We start from the raw sequence: 22030 nt of genomic DNA, 5'->3' as shown, positions 1-22030 counted from the left end.
AAAAGAACATCTCATGCTAGTGGGCCTCCAAAACCCTGGACTGGTTTAATCAAAGGGTTTGTAAACTGCATCTGGACTACGGTCATAAAAAATAATAATGTTTTAAAAAAAAAAACACCCATTTGATGTTTGCCGATGAGTACTTTGACACAGTATCTTACATCTTTGGACTCCACATATGGTGTCTTAGTTAACCACCAACACAAAAATCCAATTTAACCAGACCGGTTAAGTGCCGATCTGCTATGCAAATAAGCAGAGAGGAGAAGAGCCCTACCAAAATAGTAAAAGCACAAACTGCTGCTGGAGAGGGTTCACAATTCCCAAGGGTCTTCATTATTTTACCAGATGCTATTACCTCTGCATAATTATGCTGCCTCTTCAAACAATCAGTTTGTTATTTGAGCAAATTCCACATTTTACCTCAAAAGAGAAGCAGAGCTAAATAAACACTGTGCATCTGTGTCCTATTTTGAAAGGAGCTCGTACACAGACAAGGAAGCTCTGTTGTGCTAAATACCGGCGATAACACAACGTAACTACTGCACAATGCTATCGAATATGTACATCACCCAACGTTCACGCTCATCTAATTCCATTAAGATATATAGCCCCCGCAAGATGAGTCTATCAGTCATGATGCCGACAGAGAGAACGCTTGCAGTGTCTAAGCGTCTTACACGGCGGCTCTTTCCAGAACAGAAAACAAGAGCAGTATTGAGCCGAACAGTCTGTCTACTGCCTCTCTCTCTCTCGCTCTCTCTCTCCATCATCTTCCTCTCTACATCCTTCAGTGCATTTTCTGTCAGGAAGACTATATTTTGCATGCATAGGCCTGTAGTTATATTTCCTATTTCATCCTGCCATTCTCATCTCTAATGCACGCTCACTCATATTTTCCCTTGCTGTCATTTTCTGGGACTGTCAATTGAGCTATCAGCCATCCGGGTAGCATAGTGGTCTGTTCCATTGCCTACCAACACGGGGATTGCCGGTTTGAATCCCCATGTTACCTCCGGCTTGGTCGGGTGTCCCTACAGACACAATTGGCTGTTGTCTGTGGGTGGGAAGCCGGATGTGAGTATATGTCCTAGTCACCGCACTAGCAACCTCCTCTGGTTAGTCGGAGCACCTGTTCAGGGGGGAAGGAGAATTGGGGGGGAATAGCGTGATCCTCCCACATGCTACGTCCCCCTGGTGAAACTCCTAACTGTCAGGTGAAAAGAAGCGGCTGGCGACTCCACATGTATCAGAGGAGGCATGTGGTAGTCTGCAGCCCTCCCCGGATCGGCAGAGGGGGTGGAGGAGCGACCGGGACAGCTCAGAAGAGTGGGTTAATTGGCCGGATACAACTGGGGAGAAAAAGGAGGAAAAATCCCCCAAAAAAAAGAATTGAGGTATCGGCTGATCACATCACCCACTCTCATCCATCCAACAGCACAGCGATACACATGTGCAACGTTAGCCTGTCATCTTGCTGCCGTCTTTTTAAATATGTAGCTCGCTCCACCTTTAGTGCAGTCGTGCTGCTGTTATGCGCGCCCCTCCACCTCCCCATCACCACCTAGTTCTCGCAGATTCATCAGTTTCAGTTCTTCATCAGCCTCTTCAGCCTTACCAATCTCAGCAGAAGTCATCAGTCACTACCACCAGCATCTGGACTCCATGGGGGGGGGGGGTTAATATGCTGATGCCCCTCCATTAAAAAAACCTCCCTGCTGAGTCTAAATGCCAAATACTTTCTTGACATGCATTAATTTACACTAAATCATCTGTTATAATAAACAATTATGTCCCTCCTGACTGAACTTCTCAAGTGCATGGGTGGGGGGAATGGGATGTACCATATCCCAGCATGCCCGGTCAGAAGGCAGGCAGACACACCAGGCAAGCCACCAGTCCAACACTGGCCCATTCATACACATACAGCAAAAACGGTATATCTGAACAAATTCACAGAGAAATATGTTATCATCTTCTCTCAAGAATAATTTACCTATGAGATTACAACAACCGCCTATGAGATTAGTCATGATTTAAGAATTTTTCGCGCTATCTTGTTAACTTTATTTCATCTTAAAAAGAGCATTTTAGAAATAAAATAAGAAAAGGAAATTGCTCTAGTAGGTGGATTTGTCTGAGAATTTAATGATTAAATTTAACACGGTACGCTTCAGACTAGGTAGAATATCTTGAAATCAGTTCAGTTTAGGTTGTTTTGTGATTTCTGGTCTTTCAGGCAAACAAGTGATTTACTCTTATTCTAAGAAATCTTACCGTGGTGAAATATTTTAGTGCACTAGCAGATTACTTTACTTGTTTCGGGGCTTTTCTTCCTTGAATACATTGCATTTTGTATTTCGACATGGCAAGTGTGTCCAATTCACCTGACATGCATGTCTCCGGACCGTGGGAGGAAACAGCCGCAGCAGTGGAAACTCACATGCACATTAGCAGAATATGGAAACTCTGCAAAGAAGGACATGAGATCGAACACGGGATGTTTCCGAAACAACGGAGTTAACCATTAATCCACCACACTGCACTCCACCTATTACTTCCGTCTAGCCTCATCTCCACTTTCTGGCCCTCTCGCTCGCGCCGGCAACCTCTGACTACTTCACCCCATCCCTTTTTGTCTGTTTCTCTCCCTTTGTCTGCTTCCCCCAGAGCGAGGGATCAGAGTGGAGAGATTGTAGCAGAGCGAGTAATGAGGGGTTAGAGCTGAGAACCCGGCAGGGTGTGATCTGCACTGTCACCCTGAGGAGAGAGAGGGGGAGAGGAGAGAGACAGAGAAAGAGAGAGAGACGGAGAGAGATGGGGGGGGGGGTTGGGAGAGTGATAACATTCCCTCACATGTCAATCAACTTCAACTCTACTCTTCAGTGCACACAGGCAATACCAATTGAGACATATGAGAAAACAGTTGTGGAAAACCACTCAAATAATACCCCCCCCGACACACACACACACACACACACACACACACACACACACACACACACACACACACACACACACACACACGGTCGCACACCTTGTTCCTCCTCAGTAATCTCAAACAAACACCGGAACAAATTGCATGTGTTACTGCTGACAGCTCGAGCAACACAGAGCACATTCAATCATGTGCTCTCACAAGGCACTGCTCCATGGGCATCCGGGTAGCATAGCAGTCTATTCCATTGCCTACCAACACAGGGATCACTGGTTTGAATCCCTGTGTTACATCCGGCTAGGTCGGGCGTCCCTACAGACACAATTGGCCGTGTCTGCGGGTATGTGTCCTGGTTGCTGCACTAGCGCCTCCTCTGGTCGGTTGGGGCACCTGTTCAGGGGAGAGGGGGAACTGGGGGGGAATAGCGTGACCCTCCCACGCGCTACGTCCCCCTGGTGAAACTCCTCACTGTCAGGTGAAAAGAAGCGGCTGGCGACTCCACATGTATCAGAGGAGACATGTGGTAGTCTGCAGCCCTTCCCGGATTGGCAGAGGGGGTGGAGCAGCAACCAGGACGGCTAAGAGACCGGGGTGATTGGCCAGGTTCAATAGGGGGAGAAACGGGGGGGGGGGTGGCTACCTGTGTCTCTGTTTCCCTTTGATGTGATGTGTCTCAGGTTGAACATAGAAGCGCGGTTTCTTCAAGTCTCAAAGTGGAATGTGAGCTAGCAATACGAAACGGGGAACGCCTCCATAGTTAGCACTCAACATTAGCCAAAGACTATAAGGACAGACAGCATCAACCATAATGCAAGAGACAATGCAACACTGACCCGTTCAGAGGTCATTCAGTGTTGATAAACCTTAGAAAGTGTGAACCAGTGATCACCTGAAATTGTCCCATGCAGATTTGTTTTAGTCTACCTCTCCCAGTGAGCGTGATTAGCCTGCATAGCAACACAGTCACTTGACAGACAACACCATGATATTAGTAGTTTTGGTGGTGGTGGTGGCACCTCGACAATCTGCCAACACAGCACAAAACTGGGGAATAAATGGCTTCACAAAGTATTCATGGCGGAAACACATAACTGTATTTCCCATGAGGCTGTGTGAGTATAGTATGTGTCACAAAGCCAGCGTTAGCGCTAAATGCCGAGAGCAGGCTGTGGGGTGTTTGCTGACGACTTACCACTGTCTGGTGGTTGACCTGGATCACCTCATCCCCCGCATGGATCTTCTTACACTGGTCTGCTGGGGACTGCAGGGGGAACAATTACGTTTGTGTGTGGCGGGGATGGATTTGTGTGTGTGTGGGGGGGGGGGCAGGAAACAGAAATAGAGATGTTCAAAGAATAAAAGACTACCAACACAGATACTGAGACAGATTTATTGCTGGAGATGTAAACTCTGAGTGACTCTACGAGTTGTGTTCATGAGGATGGTGCGGGATACAAAAACTCACATTCTCTGTGGTTCCAGTGATAACATGAAGTCCATCGTAGGTTGATTTGATGTACATTCCCTAGTAAAAACACAGACAAACTGAGCTGAAGATACATTACATCCTGTACAGCAGAGAAAAAATAACCTTTACTGATGAACTGCATATAGTATGCAAGTGTGTTCTTTGTACTTATTTGTGCACGTATGTCAGTGATGAAGTGTATATGTGTGTGTGTCTGTCCCTACCAGCCCTTCGCTAGGCATGATGCTGGTCAGGTGGACCACCTCCAGATGTGCAGACTGAGAGACCAGAGAGTCTGATGACAGAGAGATAATGTGGTCGCATATCCCTGCAAGCGTTTTACACTGGAGATAGGGTGAGGGTAGAGAGAACACGGGAGAGAGTGGCACAGAGAGAGAGAGAGAGAGAGAGAGAGAGACGGAAAGAGAGAGAAGGAAAGAGATAAAGAGTTACTGAGATTGGTTTTGGTCGGTGAGGGACACTATGACCTAGCTAGAGGAGGTGAAACAGAAATCATTTCATCAGATTGTTCCACATCACCACTCCCATCACTCCAACACACAAACTGTTTCCTGTCACGGTCTGTCCACAGGCATGCCCAGAAGACACCAGCACAGACAGTACGGCGTATCACCGATAACAGCTGGGCCGCAGAGTACTCGGGTGACGTTTTATAAAATCTAAATCACAGACAGCATTGTTTGCTCGTGTTGTCTGGAGCGTTTCCCCTCTTCTCATAAGTGAAAGCCGTCTATTACGGTTACATGAGTGATGTTAAATCAATACACCGTGCAGCGGATGAATAATCCATGTGGTTATTTTCATATTGCAACACTTAAGCACATTACCCTTATTGGGTAAGTGAGGGCAGATAAGGCAAACGACAGCATGGCTTCACCTTGGCTTTGTTCTAAATAAACCTTGACTGTTTCTCAGCCTGTTTGTCTGCTCGATCCCACATGAAAGTTTGTTTATCATTGGCAGCATCTCTGCCCTCCAGTCTTGGCTGAATAACTGCAGTGGGCTAATACACACCGCTATCCTGGTTATCTTGCTTCACCGCACGCACACACATACACACACACACACACACACACACACACACACACACACACACACACACACACACACACACACACAAAACACATGCAAACACATATACACTGTGACAAAATACACACCCTTTACAAACGACATCCGTGTCCCACTGTACACATGATGATGAATCCTGCACACAACTATCTTCTAATCTGACCGCAATCTTAATGAGCAATTACTGGCTTACAGTTATTTGTGAAATAAGGAAAGCAGATCTCCAATCTCGTGCCTTCTCTCTCTCTCTCTCTCTCTCTCTCTCTCTCTCTCTCTCTCTCTCTCTCTCTCTCTCTCTCTCTCTCTCTCTCTCTCTCTCACTCTCTCTCTCTGTCGCACACACACACCCCCACACACTCTCTCTCTCTCTCTCTCGCACCCCCCCCCCCCACACACTCTCTCTCCCACACGCCCCCACACACTCTCTCTCTCACACACTGTCTCTCTGTCTCTCTCTCACACACACACACTCTCTCTCCCTCTCTCACACTCTCTCTCTCTCTCTCTCCCCTCTCTCTCTCTCTCTCTCTCTTCTCTCTCTCTCTCTCTCTCTCTCTCCCTCTCTCACACACATACAGAAAACACACTCTCTCTCTCTCTCCCACACACACATACACACACACACACACTCACACACATACTTCCACTTTTTTCTGGAGATCAGTTGATTGAACTACACACCACCTTTTTATTATTTTGCCGACACAAAGAAGCAGTGGTACACTAACTCACGTGTCCGTGGAAACAGGACATAACATCACTGCAGAACGGACGTTAAAAACCCCGTTTTCATGCCAAATTCAGGGACAGTCTTTTAAAAAAAAAAAACCTCAGAACTTCAATTCAAATAAAAGGGGAGAAAAGTGCACATGTAATCCAGCTTACAGCCACAAATAGCACGCAAAGTCGCCAGCCCGCCGCCGCCGCCACCGACGAGTGACAACGCTGCGGCTCTACCCGTGTTCCTCTTTCATCATTAGACTAATAGTCTTGACCTGGTATGAACACTGGCCGTCAGACAAACGGACCATCACCAGTGTGGAGTCTGTGTCTCCTCTGGCTCTGCCCGGCACACCCGGCATTCAGCTGACCCGTCCTCGGGAGAGTCGGACCGCAGGTTGCGGGGGAAGTGAAGTTGTGTGGCTGGCTGGCATGAGATTTAAGAGCAGTCAAACAGAAAGCCAGACATAGTGCACTGCCAAATAGATTAGACACATTACCCCCCCAACCCCACCCCCACCCCCACCTCACCCCAACAAACACACACACACACGTACACACATAGAAAACATGTGCAAGCGCACTCGTACTCCTTCGTTTATTCTCATTTTCGATCCCCTTCTCCCTCCATCACCTTTTCCTCTCGCTGCCACCTCTTCTCTCACCATACACGTGCCCGCAGGAAGACAGGTGCACGTGCATGCAGGTGAACTCATTCATGCAAGCATAGATGGAGGCAGACACACGTTTAGTTACCAAAACGCTTCCAATATTACAGTTACGTAATAATATGGGAGCAACCTCCCCCCAAATGTTTGAACACACACCCGCGATCCCGGCAAACATACACCAAAACACCGGCAGGGAGACGAGCGAGAGAAATGGAGAGACAAGGAGAGAGGACAGGAGGGAGGGAGATGAGCGAGAGAGGTGGAGAGACAGGAGAAGAGGACAGGAGGGAGGGAGACGAACGAGAGAGACGGAGAGACAGGGAGAAGAGGACAGGAGGGAGGGAGAAAGAGGCAGTATAGAGAGGAGAAACCAGAGGAGAGGGAAATACACAACTAGGACAGTCTTATGTAATTTCTCTCATCCTTATGCATGCATGCACATAAACACACACACACACACACACACATACATACATACACACTCCACCACACAACCACAGTTCATGCTTCATCAAATACATAGACTCACACATGCTCATCTTCACCCTCTTACTTTTTCTGTCTGTCGGTCTGTCGGTCTGTCTGTCTGTCTGTCTGTCTGTCTGTCTCTCTCCCCACACTCTCTGTCTGTCTCTCTCTGATTCTCTTTCTCTCTCTGTCTGTCGCTCTCTCTGTGTCTGTCTCTCTCTGTCTGTACCTGTCTCTCTCTGTCTGTCTGTCTGTATCTCTCTGTCGCTCTCTCTGTCTGTCTGTCTGTCTGTCTGTCTGTCTGTCTGTCTGTCTGTCTGTCTGTCTGTCTGTCTGTCTGTCTGTCTGTCTGTCTCTCTCTCTCTCTCTCTCTCTCACACACACACACACACCCACACACACACACAAACATATATATTCCCAGTCCATCTGACTGCTGAGGCAGTAGTCTAGAGGGGAGGAGAGCAGCAGTGAGTTTTGCATTATTGAGCACAGGCTGACAACCATACAACTACCATTACAGTAGCTACAGCAGAGACTGACCAGCACAGTCCACAGTCCCGGTACCACACTCTGGCCATACATCGCACACACAGGCAGCGGCCGGTAGACTCCTGCATAATCCTGTCTGTCTTTGTGTGTATGTCTGCAGCTGTGTCTTTCTAGTATTTATGACAAGTGACTGTGTGTGCTTGTGGGTGGGTGCGGTTGAGCATGTGTGTTTGTGCCTCGGTCCGTTCACCACATAGTAGTGCACATGACAAACAAGCAAGCACAGGCAAGGGAACAGTATCTAAAAAGCATCCTCCAATCAGCAAGACAAAGCCGGGCATATTTCTCTCTCTCTCGCTCTCTCTCTCTCTCTCTCTCTCGACTCTTCCTCTCTCTCTCTCGCACCTTCTCCCTGTCTCCCCCCCCCCCACACACACACACTATCTCCCTATTTCACACATAAACCTCCCACACATAACAGACTTAGTCATGCGTATAGCCTTTATAAGGCTGGCACCCTGTGCTTTGTTAGTGTATATTTGTGTGTGTGAGTGTATATGTGTGTGTGTGTGTGTGTGTGTGTGTGTGTGTGTGTGTGTGTGTGTGTGTGTAACACTTGAGTGTGCTCTTTGTCGACCCATGTCAACACTTTCTTTGATCTATCTTATATTAAGTGTCCAGTCACCCTCCTCGTTCCTTATCAGGTTCAGAAGGGCAGAGGTAAACCTGCTTGTAACCTCTCATGATGCCTGACAGCTGACAGCCCAGCTTCCACAACCAAAGCCTAGGGAGCGTCTGCTTTTCACACTGGGCGTGACAACGTGAAAAAAAAAAGAAAAGAAAGGGAAATATCGTGGCACGGCTGATAACTGTTGTTTATTCACTATTTTGTTTTCTATTATTGTGCACTCACAATATACTGACCTAAATGTGCTTTTAATTATGTGTTGACATACAATGTTCAAGAGCTTTTCTGCAAAAAAAAGAAAAGAAAAAGAAAACCCTGCCATATCCCTTCATTTTGGTTTCCTCTGCCTGACCTTGAATGGCAGCAGGAAGTGTCCCAATCCAACTGTCAGCCCAGATCAGACACTAGCTGCTCACTCCGTTTCACCCAGTGTGGACACACACACACACACACACACACACACACACACACACACACACACACACACACACACACACACACACACACACACAAACATCAGCGAAACTTGATATTTCTAATGGTCCCTGCCTCGCTGTCTACTCACTCTTGGTACATTTTTTTTCACCTGGACCATTTTGCATCCCAAATTCACACACAAAGTTGTCACAGCTAGCTCTCCGACCAAGGCACATGTAGAAATGCAGACACACACACACACACACACACACACACACACACACACACACACAATTGACTTACAGTAGCGGGTTGCATTGCTAAAAGTGAAACTCAGTGTTCATCAGGGTAAAAGGATGGGTGAGAGTTGAAAACTCAAGAAATCAAGAATTCAACAAGACCCAGACGGTGTTTCAGTAAAAGGGTACTCTACATAGTAAAATGTATGTGTAAGGCATGGGAAAGCTTTGTATGATATATGAGTTTACGGAGGAATATGTTTGTTGTTCACAAGCTGATATATGGTGGTGTCTCGTAAGCCCATGTGGGCAGGATCCCCAGCGTGCGTGGTGTTGAAATAAAATTAAACCACACCACAAGCACAAGGATATCAATCTTGTTAGGATGCTCCTGTGTGCCTTCACCATTTAATTTATAGCCGTCACTGTGGACTGTAAAATGTTCCCTCACGGTAGCTGGATGTTACAACTGGGACCGTGATGGAAACAGGTCAAACGCTTTTTTTCTTCTTCTTCTTTCTGTTACTGGTTGTCTGTTAAATCATGTCTTCGTGTGAATGCCATGTGTCCCAAGAGTTGTAAAACCAAACTAATCGGCTAACTCGCTAATGCTACCATAAACATATAAGATGTTTCACTGGAGATAAAGTGCTCGGAAACAACTTTTTCTACCCCCTCTGATGATGGATTAAGTGGGTGCTGACACAGCGGTAACTTACCACGTGGAGGATCTTATTTTCTGTCTCATACACCGTGCAGTCCTGGAGGAGGGAGGGGGGGAGAGAGAGAGAGAGAGAGAGAGAGAGAGAGAGAGAGAGAGAGAGAGAGAGAGAGAGAGAGAGAGAGAGAGAGAGAGAGAGAGAGAGAGAGCAGGAACGAAAGAGAGAGAGGGAACAAGAGGGGGGACGAGAGAGAGAGCAGGAACAAAAGAGAGAGAGGGAACAAGAGAGGGGGATGAGAGAGAGAGAGGGAGGGAACAAGAGAGAGAGAGAGAGAGAGAGAGAGAGAGAGAGAGAGAGAGAGAGAGAGAGAGAGAGAGAGAGAGAGAGAGAGAGAGAGAGAGAGAGAGAGAGAGCGAGAGAGCAGGAATGAAAGAGAGAGAGGGAACAAGAGAGAGAGGGGGACGAGAGAGAGAGAGAGAGGGAAACACATGAGCTGGAGAAAAACATCAATGCAGGCATCAGCAGACCAGCTCAAATAACTACCCAGGAGAAAGAGGGAAACGGGTAATGTGAGATGACCAACGGAAGGCAAGATGGATGGCTATTCTTTTTTAACAGCAAACGACAGTGTTCAGATAACTCTATTCTAATGCTTCAAATTTGCATATAACTGTAAAGTTCACATTGTACTTATGGACTGGCTGAATGCAGACGCCTCAAACTTCACAAGCGACTCAACCCAGTCGCTGGAATAAAACACTGACATTTTACGTTTCTGCAAACCACGGACACATTTCATATCAACATTTCAATTTATCGGTGGAATCCACATCCACGTCACGTGACTGTCAAGTTTGTGTCTGCAAAAAGATTTTTTTTTAAAATGGCTGACACGCCTTATATTCTCAGTGGAAAACGCAATATTTTAAGATAGTTTCAGCACTCAAATGTGTTTTTGATAACATTTCTAGCGAAAAATTTGCATTTTATTTTCATAATCTTCATTGAGCGAATGTATATGATCTTCAGTTTGTTAGGTATTACAACGATTCGTTCAGGTCTCACCAGAAAATTGTTGGAATGCAACATTTCCGACATTGAACGCAACCCCAAAATGCCTTTATGCATGCTCAATAATCCAGGTAATCACAGAATCGGATCGGGTCCCCCGGCACAAACAGAGCAATATAGTGTACGCTGTTAAGTGCCGGGAGGATTGCCGTGAATTGTATATATCGCGGGAAACCACACAGACACTGGCCAAGAGGACAGCACAACACAGAGGAGCTAGCACGTCAGGCCAGGACTCCACAGTCTACACCCATATACAGGTCAGTGGCCACTCTCTCAGGGATGAGGATGTGCACATCCTTGATAGGGGGGAATGCTGGTTTGAACGGGAAGTCAAAGAAGCCATCTGTGTGAAGAGGGAACGAATAGAACAGAATACCTTTATTAGTCATTTTGTACATACATACAAATGAAATTCACTCTCTGCATTTAATCCATCCTAGCTCTGTAGCTAGGAGTAGTGGGCAGCCGCTGTGCAGCACCCGGGGGACCAACTCGAGATCTTCTTTCCATTGCCTTGGTCAGGGACACAGACAGGGGTATGGACCCTATTAACCCTGTCTTTTTGATGGTGGGAGCAAACCAGAGCACCCGGAGGAAGCCCACACAGACACGGGGAGAACATGCAAACTCCACACAGAAAGGACCTGGGACGGCCTGGGGTGAGAACCCACGACCTTCTTGCTGTGAGGCAACGGTGCTAACCACTGGGCCACCGTGCCGCCCCATCCCTGAGCTTGGGGGGGGGGGGGGTAAGAGTACATCTGTTGACATCTTACAATGCTGCGTTTGCAAATATTCCTGAATCCTCTGTGAATAGTACACATGGCCACTGTAACTCTAGTTAATGGTCATGGTAATTTGCATATGAAACTGATGGTTGGTTTCGGTCATTATGCCACTGTATTGTTTATAAGGGTGGAGATACCTGCAGTCAGATTAGACTGAATAAGTCACTTCTTGATGAAACGTTGAGTGATGAAACATTTCTCCCGGTAAACGTTGTGTCCAGATGAACTGATTCAACTCTCTGTGAACCCCAAAATGTGTTTCTACAACATTAAATGCAATATTTTAAGATAGTTTTGGCATTAAAATTCGTTTTGATAACATTTCTAGAGAGAAATTTGCATTTTGTTTTCAGAATGTTCGTTCAGTGAATGTAAATGATCTTTAGTTTTTTAGTTATTACAAAGATTCTTTCAAGGTCTCGCCAGAAAATTCTTGGAATACAACGTTTCTGACATTGAACACAACCCCAAAAATGTTTTTACAATACTTACTCAAATATCCTAAATAAATCAACATGTGTTTGCTTTTTTCCCATATAAAACACCTAAATGTAGTGTAATTTATGTTTCGGCTGCAGTAAATATTTGATATATTCTGTAGATATATATTTTCTACAACCCTAAGAACTACAACTATGGTGCTGATTTGTATCAAGTTGCTTGTGACTATATGGGTACAGTCACATAGCTGAAGTCAAGAGCTCTCTAGAACAGTTGTTCCCATGTCTGTTGCCCCTTCTGTTGCTTAATGACAAGCCTTCCAACATGCACTGAGGTCAAGGTTCAGAGGTCAATATTTCAAAGCAGGAGCCATTCACAACCTTCAGACTGACATGTTACTCTACAGGTTGAAACCTTTCCAACAATGTATTTGACTTAGTCCTACGACAAAGTTTTAAAGCCCTTGGGAGGCCCAACACATGAAATTAAAGGTCTTTCGTTTTTTGGCTGTTTTCATGGAAATAGTGGCAAACATAATTTAATGTAATAATTTTTGACTAATTTACAACCAAACTAGCAAATTTGGCCTACTTTGAAGCTTATTTTCCTGATGAAATTCAAGATCTTTCTTTTCAGCCCTAACCCTAACCCAAGCAATTCAGGCCACATACCTGTAGTGATGCCCTGGATGGTCAGCAGGATTACAATATGTATAGCTGACACTTTTTAAAATCAAACAAACAAACAAAATGACTTTCATTTCATATATTGGTCCTCCAAAGGGCTCTCTGAAACTAAGCCTGGGCCAAGATTGTGTCCATCTATTTCTTCATCTTCTTTCAGCTGCTGCCATTAGGGGTCACCACAGCGGCTCATCCATTTCCATTGCTTCCTGTCCTCTGCATCTTCTTCTGTCACGCCAACCACCTGCATGTCCTCCCTCACCACATCCTCCCCTTAGGTCTTCCTCTTTTTTTCTTGCCTCTTGCCTCTTGCCCACCTCTTTCTTCACCTTGCACCGCATCTCCTTGCACTCCTGTCTACTTTCTTGAAAGCCACTTTATTTGACATTGTATTCTCACAATGAATTGTTTTCTTACAATGAATCTGTTCTCTGCATTTAACCCATCCCATTATATAGGAGCAGTGGGCAGCTGCGGCGCCTGAGGAGCAAGTCCAGTTCTTCTTTCCATTGCCTTGCTCAGGGTCCCAGGCAGTAGTATTAACCCTAACATGCATGTCTTTTTGATGGTGGGAGGAAACCAGAGAACTCAGAGGAAACCCATGCAGACACGGGGAGAACATGCAAACTCCACACAGAAAGGACCTGGGATGACCTTGGGTTTGAACCCAGGACCTTCTTGCTGTGAGGCAACAGTGCTAACCACTGGGCTGCCATACCGTTCTTCATCTCTCTGACTATGCCAATCTTCTTTGCCAAACTGGTACTTTCCTGTACTTCCTCATTCCACTTCCAAGTCTTCTTGTCTTCCTTCCTCTGTCCAGATGACACACCAAATACCTTCCTAGCTGTCTCCCTCATTATTTCTGTGGTAGTTGCCCAGCCATCCATCAACTCTTCACTACTACCCAGTGCCTGTCTTAACTCCTTCCTGAACTCCACACAAATTTCTTCCTTCTTCAACTTCCACCATTTGATCTTTGGCTCTGCCTTCACTCTCTTCCTCTTCTTGATCGCCAAAGTCATCCTACAGACCACCATCTGATGCTGCCTAGCTACATTCTCCCGTCACCACCTTGCAGTCTCCAATCCCATCTCCTGCATAAAATATAGTCCACCTGTGTGCACTTTTCTCCACTGTTATACATCACCATGTGTTCCTCCCTCTTCTTGAAATACGTATTCATCACAGCCATTTCCATCCTTTTCACAAAATACACCACCATCTGTCCTTCCACATTCCTCTCCTTGACACCATACCTACTCATCACTTCCTAATCACCTCTGTTCCCTTCACCAACATGCCCATTGAAGTCTGCTCCAATCACCACTCTCTCCTCCTTGGGTACACACTCTACCACTTCATCCAACTTGCTCCAGAATTCTTTTTTCTCCTCCATCTCAAACCCAACTTGTGGGGCATATGTGCTGACAACATTCATCATCAAACCTTATATTTCCAGCTTCATACTCATCACTCTGTCTGACACCTCCAACACACTCTTCACCTCCAACACACTCTTGACATACTCTTCCTACAGGATTACCCCTACCCCATTTCTCCTCCCATCCACACCACGGTAGAACGGTTTGAACCCACCTCTGATGCTCCTGGCCTTACTCACCTTCCATCTGGTCTCTTGCACACACACTGTATATCTACTTTCCTTCTCTCCATTATATCAGCCAGTTCTCTCCCTTTACCAGACATAGTGCCAACATTCAAAGTTCCAATGGTCACCTCCACACTCCTACTCTTCCTACATTCCTGCTGCCTCTGGACATGCTTTCCCCCTCTCCTTCTCCTTTGCCCAACTGTGGAATAGTTTCCACCAGCACTCTGGTGACCAATAGTACTAGTGGTCATTGGTAACCCGGGTCTTGACCGATCCGGTATGGAAATCTGACTCATGATCTGCATATTTGATTTGGCAAAGGTTTTATGCTGGATGTCCTTCTGGACTCAACCCTTCCCATTTATCAGGGCTTGGGACTGGCACTAAGAATGCATCAGTTTGTACATCCCCAGTGGTTGGGTTCCAAGACTGCATCCATGAAATATTAAAATTAAACTTTTTCATAGGACTAAACCAACTACATCATTGGAAAGGCCTCAACCTGTAGAGTAACATTACGTCAGATTGTAAATGGCTCCCACTTTGAAATATTGACATCTGAAATTGGAACTCAGTGCATGTTGGAAGACGTCATTCAGCAACAGAAGGGGCTACAGACATGGGAACAACTGTTAAAGAGAGCTCTTGACCTCAGCTGTGGGGGTGCTATCAAATGTGGTAAAAATAAATTTTCACCCATTTAACAATTAGATATTTAATATCTGATCACAGGAATTTGTTTCCCATCCCCTTAAACCCCCCAGTGTACTGTCAATTCAGTATTTAAAACTTCCAATTCTAGGAAATGCACTAATATTGTTTTTAAAAACTACAGTTCCCTGGAGCTGTGCCATATAGCTTGATATAAATCAGCACCATAGTTGTAGTTTATTGGGTTGTAACTATATATCTACATGATATATCAAATAATTACTGCAGCCAAAACATAAATTACACTGCATTTAGGTGTTTTATTTAAAAAAAATACCTATGTTGATTTATTTAGGATATTTTAGCAAGTATTGTAGAAACACATTTTGGGGTTGTGTTCAATGTCAGAAACATTGCATCCCAACAGTTTTCTGTTGTGACCTGAAAGAATCTCTGCAATAACTAACAAACTAAAGATCATATACATTCACTGAACAAATATTATGAAAACTACATGCACATTTCTCACTAGAAATGTTATCAAAATGCATTTTAATGCCAAAACTATCTTAAAATATTGCATTTTCCACTGAGAATAAGATGAATGTCAGCTATTTTTTTGTTCTTTTCGCAGACAGAAACTCGACAGTCACGTGACGTGGACGCAGACTCCACCAACACTGGTTATAAATAGAAATATTGATATGAAACGTATTTTTGGTTCAGAAACGTCGAGATTTTAACGTATCTTTGGTTTGTGGAAACGTAAAATGCCAACATCTTATTCTAGCGACTGAGTTGACCATTTAGCAGGATTCAGAAATCTGCTTCCCAAACTATACTATTTAAACATGACAGATTGTTACTCAACAATAGCTGATAGTTAATCTGTTTCTGGGAAAGCGGCCCACGGAATGCACCAGATGTGCGTTGTAGCGGTTAATTCGTCTGTTTGATGTATTAGTATGGGCAGCACTGCCACCTTTGTATCTTCCTTGCTTCATCCTGGCAGCCACACGTTCAATTGGCCCAGTGTGAACCAATGACAGTCCTGCTCTCTCCTCTCCTCTTGGCCCCTTAAGAGGGTATAGGTGTTATCTACCCGGCCCCGATGCCCACTATTGGCACATTTACAAACACACACTCACTCATATTGGGCAGGGACTTTCAAAGAGGGCATGGATAAAGTCCAAGACAAGGCCACCATTCCCCACCAAGCAATGGGATTTCTACAGCTCGGGTATCTGTGAGCATGTGTGCATGCACCTGCAGGTGTCAAAGAAAGCACGTTTGTGTGCGCATGTGCAGTGCTTGCATGAGTGTGTATGGGTGTGTTCATTTTCGAGTGCGCGTGATTGTGGTAAATCCACATGAGTCTGGAGAGTAAGTGTGCCAGAAAGGAGAGCAGGAAGAGGTGGGGTGGGACGGCAGGACACTGGGATTTGGGGGGGGACACTTCTTTTGGATGACTCTCCATCAGAACCCAGAAATTAAGCCCAGGATGAGGTCTAGCAGTCAGTAAATGAGTACAGTGCCTGCGGCCGCCACTAAGGGCTGCTCACACAGTGCTGAACCATCAGCTATGGTGAACACAGCCTATGGCAATGGGCATATGTTCCACTCATACTAGAACTCTACTATATAGTCTAGAGAACCGAAGCGAGCTGAATCCATATTGATGTGCCCCCGCCCATATTAAACCATAACATTTCTATTCCAGCAGGATTCCAATTAAAGGCATGACCTTTAGAATGGGGGGGGGTCATGAACATACACGTGGTCTTTGTGCATCTGGTTGTGTGATGCATGAATGCAATGTGTATGTATGCATTTATGTGTGTGTGTGTGAGTGCAAGGATTTGCGTGGGTGGTTTTGTGCAAGTGTGTCTACCTGTTGTACAATAGTAGTTAATTCTAGGCAGAGCTGCACAATGTTGTTCTTCAGTAAAGAATATTCTGTCACACTGGCAAATGGAGACCTGAAACATAACAAACTGGGCTCACTCATTTTCACACACAACAGAATTGGTGAATGACTGGGTACTAGTTTTCTTCAGCCTAAATTAAACTGTATTTCACTAACCAGTTCACTGAGTAACAAACTATTACCAGCATACAGAAGGTGTACTGAGTAATGAATTATTACTTAGTACACTGGTAAAATGAAATACAGTTTCATTTAGGCTAAAGAAAACTAGTACCAGCAAAATGCAGCTTTAATTAGTATTTTGCTGGTACTAATTAAATGTTATTACTGTAAGAAGTAATATAACATAATACTACTACTACTACTACTACTAATAATAATAATAATAACAGTTGTAAGGTGCATTGTATGCATATTCCAGCTTCTGATGTTTCACTGCAGTTGTCAATAAAGATATAGATTCATACTGAGCGCTCATTTAAAAAGTCTATGCTGGTGTCCAGAAGTGGTCTATTGGTTAGTCACAGATATTTGCAATACCTCTATTTAGCTCAACCCTTCTAACCCAGTCCCTCTAACCCTACCTGTCCAGCCAGGCCAGCAGGTTCTTAGCTGCACCGATGAGATCTACTACTGAGGTGAGGAAGTCATTGGGCAGCCTCCGGGAAGCCCGTCCATCATAATGTCCGCCCCTCCGCCGGCCCAGGATGAAGTTCTGGAGGTTCTTGGCCGAGGCATTCAGCTTGTGAGACAGAGTCCTGAGGTTCTCTGTCTCTAGACCATAGTTCTGAAGGACAAACATGGAAAAGGACAATAGGATCGATGCACACGTGCAACCCAGTGGTTTGTACTTTGGAGTCATTAAGCCAAGGACACTTTAGAATGGCTGGTCCACTGGACCATTACTGCACTAGAACTCCATATATACACACACACAGACGCGCACACACACACACAAACACACGCACACACACACACACACACACACACAGACCCACTGAACCACATTGCACTCTACTTCCCCAAGTCACCTCCAGTCATGTCCTGCCTGACAGAACTTGATTCCTGCTGACACAAATGCTACAAACACACACACAAACAAGGATTCACATAGATGTACACACACACACACACACACACACACACACACACACACACACACACAATAATACAGCCAAATTTACATGCCTAGCTAGACGTATCTATTCCTCGTCTGCCTCTAGATCTTCTCTGCATATCATCATGATACCACGGACTTAAAAGGAGAGAGGGTTTTGCATTGGCAGGACCGGGAGAGAGGGAGATCCAACAAGCAAAGCAGAAAGGGGAGAACGGAGAGACAAGGGAGATGGAGCAGCATGAGAAAAGATGAGAATATGCAACAGAATGAGAGAGAGAAGGGGAGAGAGTGGCATGTACTGTATCCAGCTGACATGTATGCACTGACATGTCCACGTGGGTCATGTATGTGTAATAATGTAGTGTATGATCTTCTGTGTTTACGTGTGGTTATAAATCTGTACATGAACTTGCAGCATACATTTGCACAACTGTAATTATTTCTCCGGGAGTCAACCTCATCGTCTGTGCTGCACTCTCCAGGGAACAGTGTTGAGAAGAGGTAGAAGAACATGCCTATCGACCATCTCAGGAACGCTGTGTGGAATTGCATGTGTTTTTGACAGAGAGAGAGAGCAAGAGCGAGAGAGAACTAAATAATATTAGCATATGTGACAGTGTATGTACGTATGTATGTGTGTGTATATATATATATATACACTACCGTTCAAAAGTTTGGGATCACCCAAACAATTTCGTGTTTTCCATGAAAAGTCACACTTATTCACCACCATATGTTGTGAAATGAATAGAAAATAGAGTCAAGACATTGACAAGGTTAGAAATAATGATTTGTATTTGAAATAAGATTTTTTTTACATCAAACTTTGCTTTCGTCAAAGAATCCTCCATTTGCAGCAATTACAGCATTGCAGACCTTTGGCATTCTAGCTGTTAATTTGTTGAGGTAATCTGGAGAAATTGCACCCCACGCTTCCAGAAGCAGCTCCCACAAGTTGGATTGGTTGGATGGGCACTTCTTTGAGCAGATTGAGTTTCTGGAGCATCACATTTGTGGGGTCAATCAAACGCTCAAAATGGCCAGAAAAAGAGAACTTTCATCTGAAACTCGACAGTCTATTCTTGTTCTTAGAAATGAAGGCTATTCCATGCGAGAAATTGCTAAGAAATTGAAGATTTCCTACACCGGTGTGTACTACTCCCTTCAGAGGACAGCACAAACAGGCTCTAACAGGTACTATTTAATGAAGATGCCAGTTGGGGACCTGTGAGGCGTCTGTTTCTCAAACTAGAGACTCTAATGTACTTATCTTCTTGCTCAGTTGTGCAACGCGGCCTCCCACTTCTTTTTCTACTCTGGTTAGAGCCTGTTTGTGCTGTCCTCTGAAGGGAGTAGTACACACCGGTGTAGGAAATCTTCAATTTCTTAGCAATTTCTCGCATGGAATAGCCTTCATTTCTAAGAACAAGAATAGACTGTCGAGTTTCAGATGAAAGTTCTCTTTTTCTGGCCATTTTGAGCGTTTAATTGACCCCACAAATGTGATGCTCCAGAAACTCAATCTGCTCAAAGAAGTGCCCATCCAACCAATCCAACTTGTGGGAGCTGCTTCTGGAAGCGTGGGGTGCAATTTCTCCAGATTACCTCAACAAATTAACAGCTAGAATGCCAAAGGTCTGCAATGCTGTAATTGCTGCAAATGGAGGATTCTTTGACGAAAGCAAAGTTTGATGTAAAAAAAATCTTATTTCAAATACAAATCATTATTTCTAACCTTGTCAATGTCTTGACTCTATTTTCTATTCATTTTACAACATATGGTGGTGAATAAGTGTGACTTTTCATGGAAAACACAAAATTGTTTGGGTGATCCCAAACTTTTGAACGGTAGTGTATATATACACACACACACACACACGCACACAGTTTTTTTCCACACTGTTTTTAGCCCCCCCTATATATAGACACCCACAATGTTTTTTTAGTCCCCCCCCTCTCTCTATATATATACTGTTTTTTTCATTCTCTCTCTCTCGCGTTCCCCCCTATATATGTGTGTGTGTGTGTGTGTGTGTGTGTGTGTGTGTGTGTGTGTGTGGCTGCAGGCAAAAACAAAATCGAATCAATACGATAAGATGGAGATGCCATTACAGCATACCCCAACACACACACACACACACACACACACACGTCACGTCACGTCGATGCGGTTGCTATGGCAGCCATTTGTGGAAAAGCCTCTCCTGTATGCTGATCCTCACCATCATCCTCAAACATTACACATGCTATAGGCATTGACAACAACGATGGAGCTGTTATTGCTATCACAATTTAATAAACATTTACTTACAAAAGCATTGTATTAATGCCCTGTGCTGCTCTACTTTAAAGCTACGAGCTGATTCATTAGATGTTGTGTAAGCTTCATATACCCAGAGCTGAAAAATTAAAGGAACAGATGCCCGGCTTTGTTTTCTTTCTTCTTTTTTTTCCTATTGGTTTGATACATCAGTAATTCATTATCACAGAAATATAGCTAATCCCTGACTGTGGATTTGAAATGCACAGGAATTTAAAAAATAAAGACATGTTTTTGTCTGTCTGTGTGTATGGATGTATGTATGGATGGATGGATGGATGGACGGTTGAATGGATGGATGGATGGATGGATAGCCATGTGGATGGATGGGTGGATTGATAGATGGGTGGATGGATGGGTGGATTGATAGGTGGGTGGATGGGTGGATGGATGGATAGATATATGGATGGATGGGTGGATGGATAGATAGATATATGGATAGATGGGTGGATGGATGGATGGTAACAACTACAACAATAACTGTTTGAATAATATTGTTTATTTGCTAAATGTGCTACCTTGTGAAATTTCCCCCTAACTCCTATTAAAAAAGATGAACAGGGTATCAGGTCATTTTGGCTTGTTGTTCTGCAGTGTTCATCTCTTTGGACATTTGTTGTTTGCACACACCAGCTTGTATCTCACTCAGTGACTCTGTGACTGTCCCATTCACACTAACAACTCTCATCCATCAGGCTTCACATCGCCTATCTAGTCAGCATCGTCGGGGGACTGGCTCCTAAATTCCCAGCTCATCTCGAAGTAATTCAATAAATGCGCAATTGAGAAATTCATATATTTTGTCTGCAACTCCCAAATTCGACTCATTGAAAAAAATCTAATGGTAATAAAAAATTCCCTGTGCGCACAAAAACTTATGGAGCTAGAAGCTAACTAGTCACACAAGCACAGAAGAGGGACGTTTTAGTAACTAACCAGATAAAATGTTGCTACTGCATGAAATTTGAATGATGCAAGCCTCGGGAATGTCCTTTTATCATGGAAAAGAAAACAATACATTAACATTGCTGGACACAATGATTATTATTATTATTTTTTATTTTTTTATTTTGAGATACTTTATTGATCCCGTGGGGAAACTACACTCTGCATTAACCCATCCTAGCTGTGTAGCTTGGAGCGGTGGGCAGCTGCCATGCAGCACCCAGGGACCAACTCCAGTTCGTCTTGCCATGCCTTGCTCAGGGGCACAGACAGGAGTACTAACCCTAACATGCATGTCTTTTTTTCTTATGGTGGGGGAAACCACAGCACCCGGAGAAAACCCACTGCAGTCACGGGGGAGAACATGCAAACGCCACACAGAAGTCGACCTGGGATGACCCCCCCAAGGTTGGACAACCCTGGGGTTCGAATCCCGGATCTTCTTGCTGGGAGGTGACAGCGCTAACCACTGCGTCACCATGCCGCCAATCTTACTTCATTCACAATCAGTGAATCTCACTTAACACTCCATACCTCCAAATTTGCTGTACTACTTGGACTGCAGCTCAATGTTTACTGGAAGGCAAACATTTGAGATTTGTTTTTCCAGA

General features: G+C 44.6%; 1 protein-coding gene across 1 annotated transcript in view; it reads right to left on the bottom strand.

Annotated features, from left to right (window-relative positions):
- The window catches only part of si:ch211-26b3.4 (connector enhancer of kinase suppressor of ras 2), a 68213-nt gene that overhangs the window by 28039 nt on the left and 18144 nt on the right, over positions 1 to 22030 (bottom strand). Inside the window, exons 3-8 of the mRNA XM_056282639.1 lie at positions 17619 to 17821; positions 16999 to 17086; positions 9913 to 9954; positions 4631 to 4750; positions 4404 to 4463; positions 4131 to 4199 (exon numbers count right to left, since the gene is read on the bottom strand). Coding sequence (XP_056138614.1) covers positions 4131 to 4199; positions 4404 to 4463; positions 4631 to 4750; positions 9913 to 9954; positions 16999 to 17086; positions 17619 to 17821 — 582 coding nt within the window. The remainder of the gene's footprint in view (positions 1 to 4130; positions 4200 to 4403; positions 4464 to 4630; positions 4751 to 9912; positions 9955 to 16998; positions 17087 to 17618; positions 17822 to 22030) is intronic.

The sequence above is a fragment of the Lampris incognitus genome, chromosome 1 (genome assembly GCF_029633865.1).
Source record: "Lampris incognitus isolate fLamInc1 chromosome 1, fLamInc1.hap2, whole genome shotgun sequence".
NCBI lineage: Eukaryota > Metazoa > Chordata > Actinopteri > Lampriformes > Lampridae > Lampris > Lampris incognitus.
Note: the sequence above shows the minus strand (reverse complement) of the source record. Positions and strands in the feature narration are given on the sequence as shown.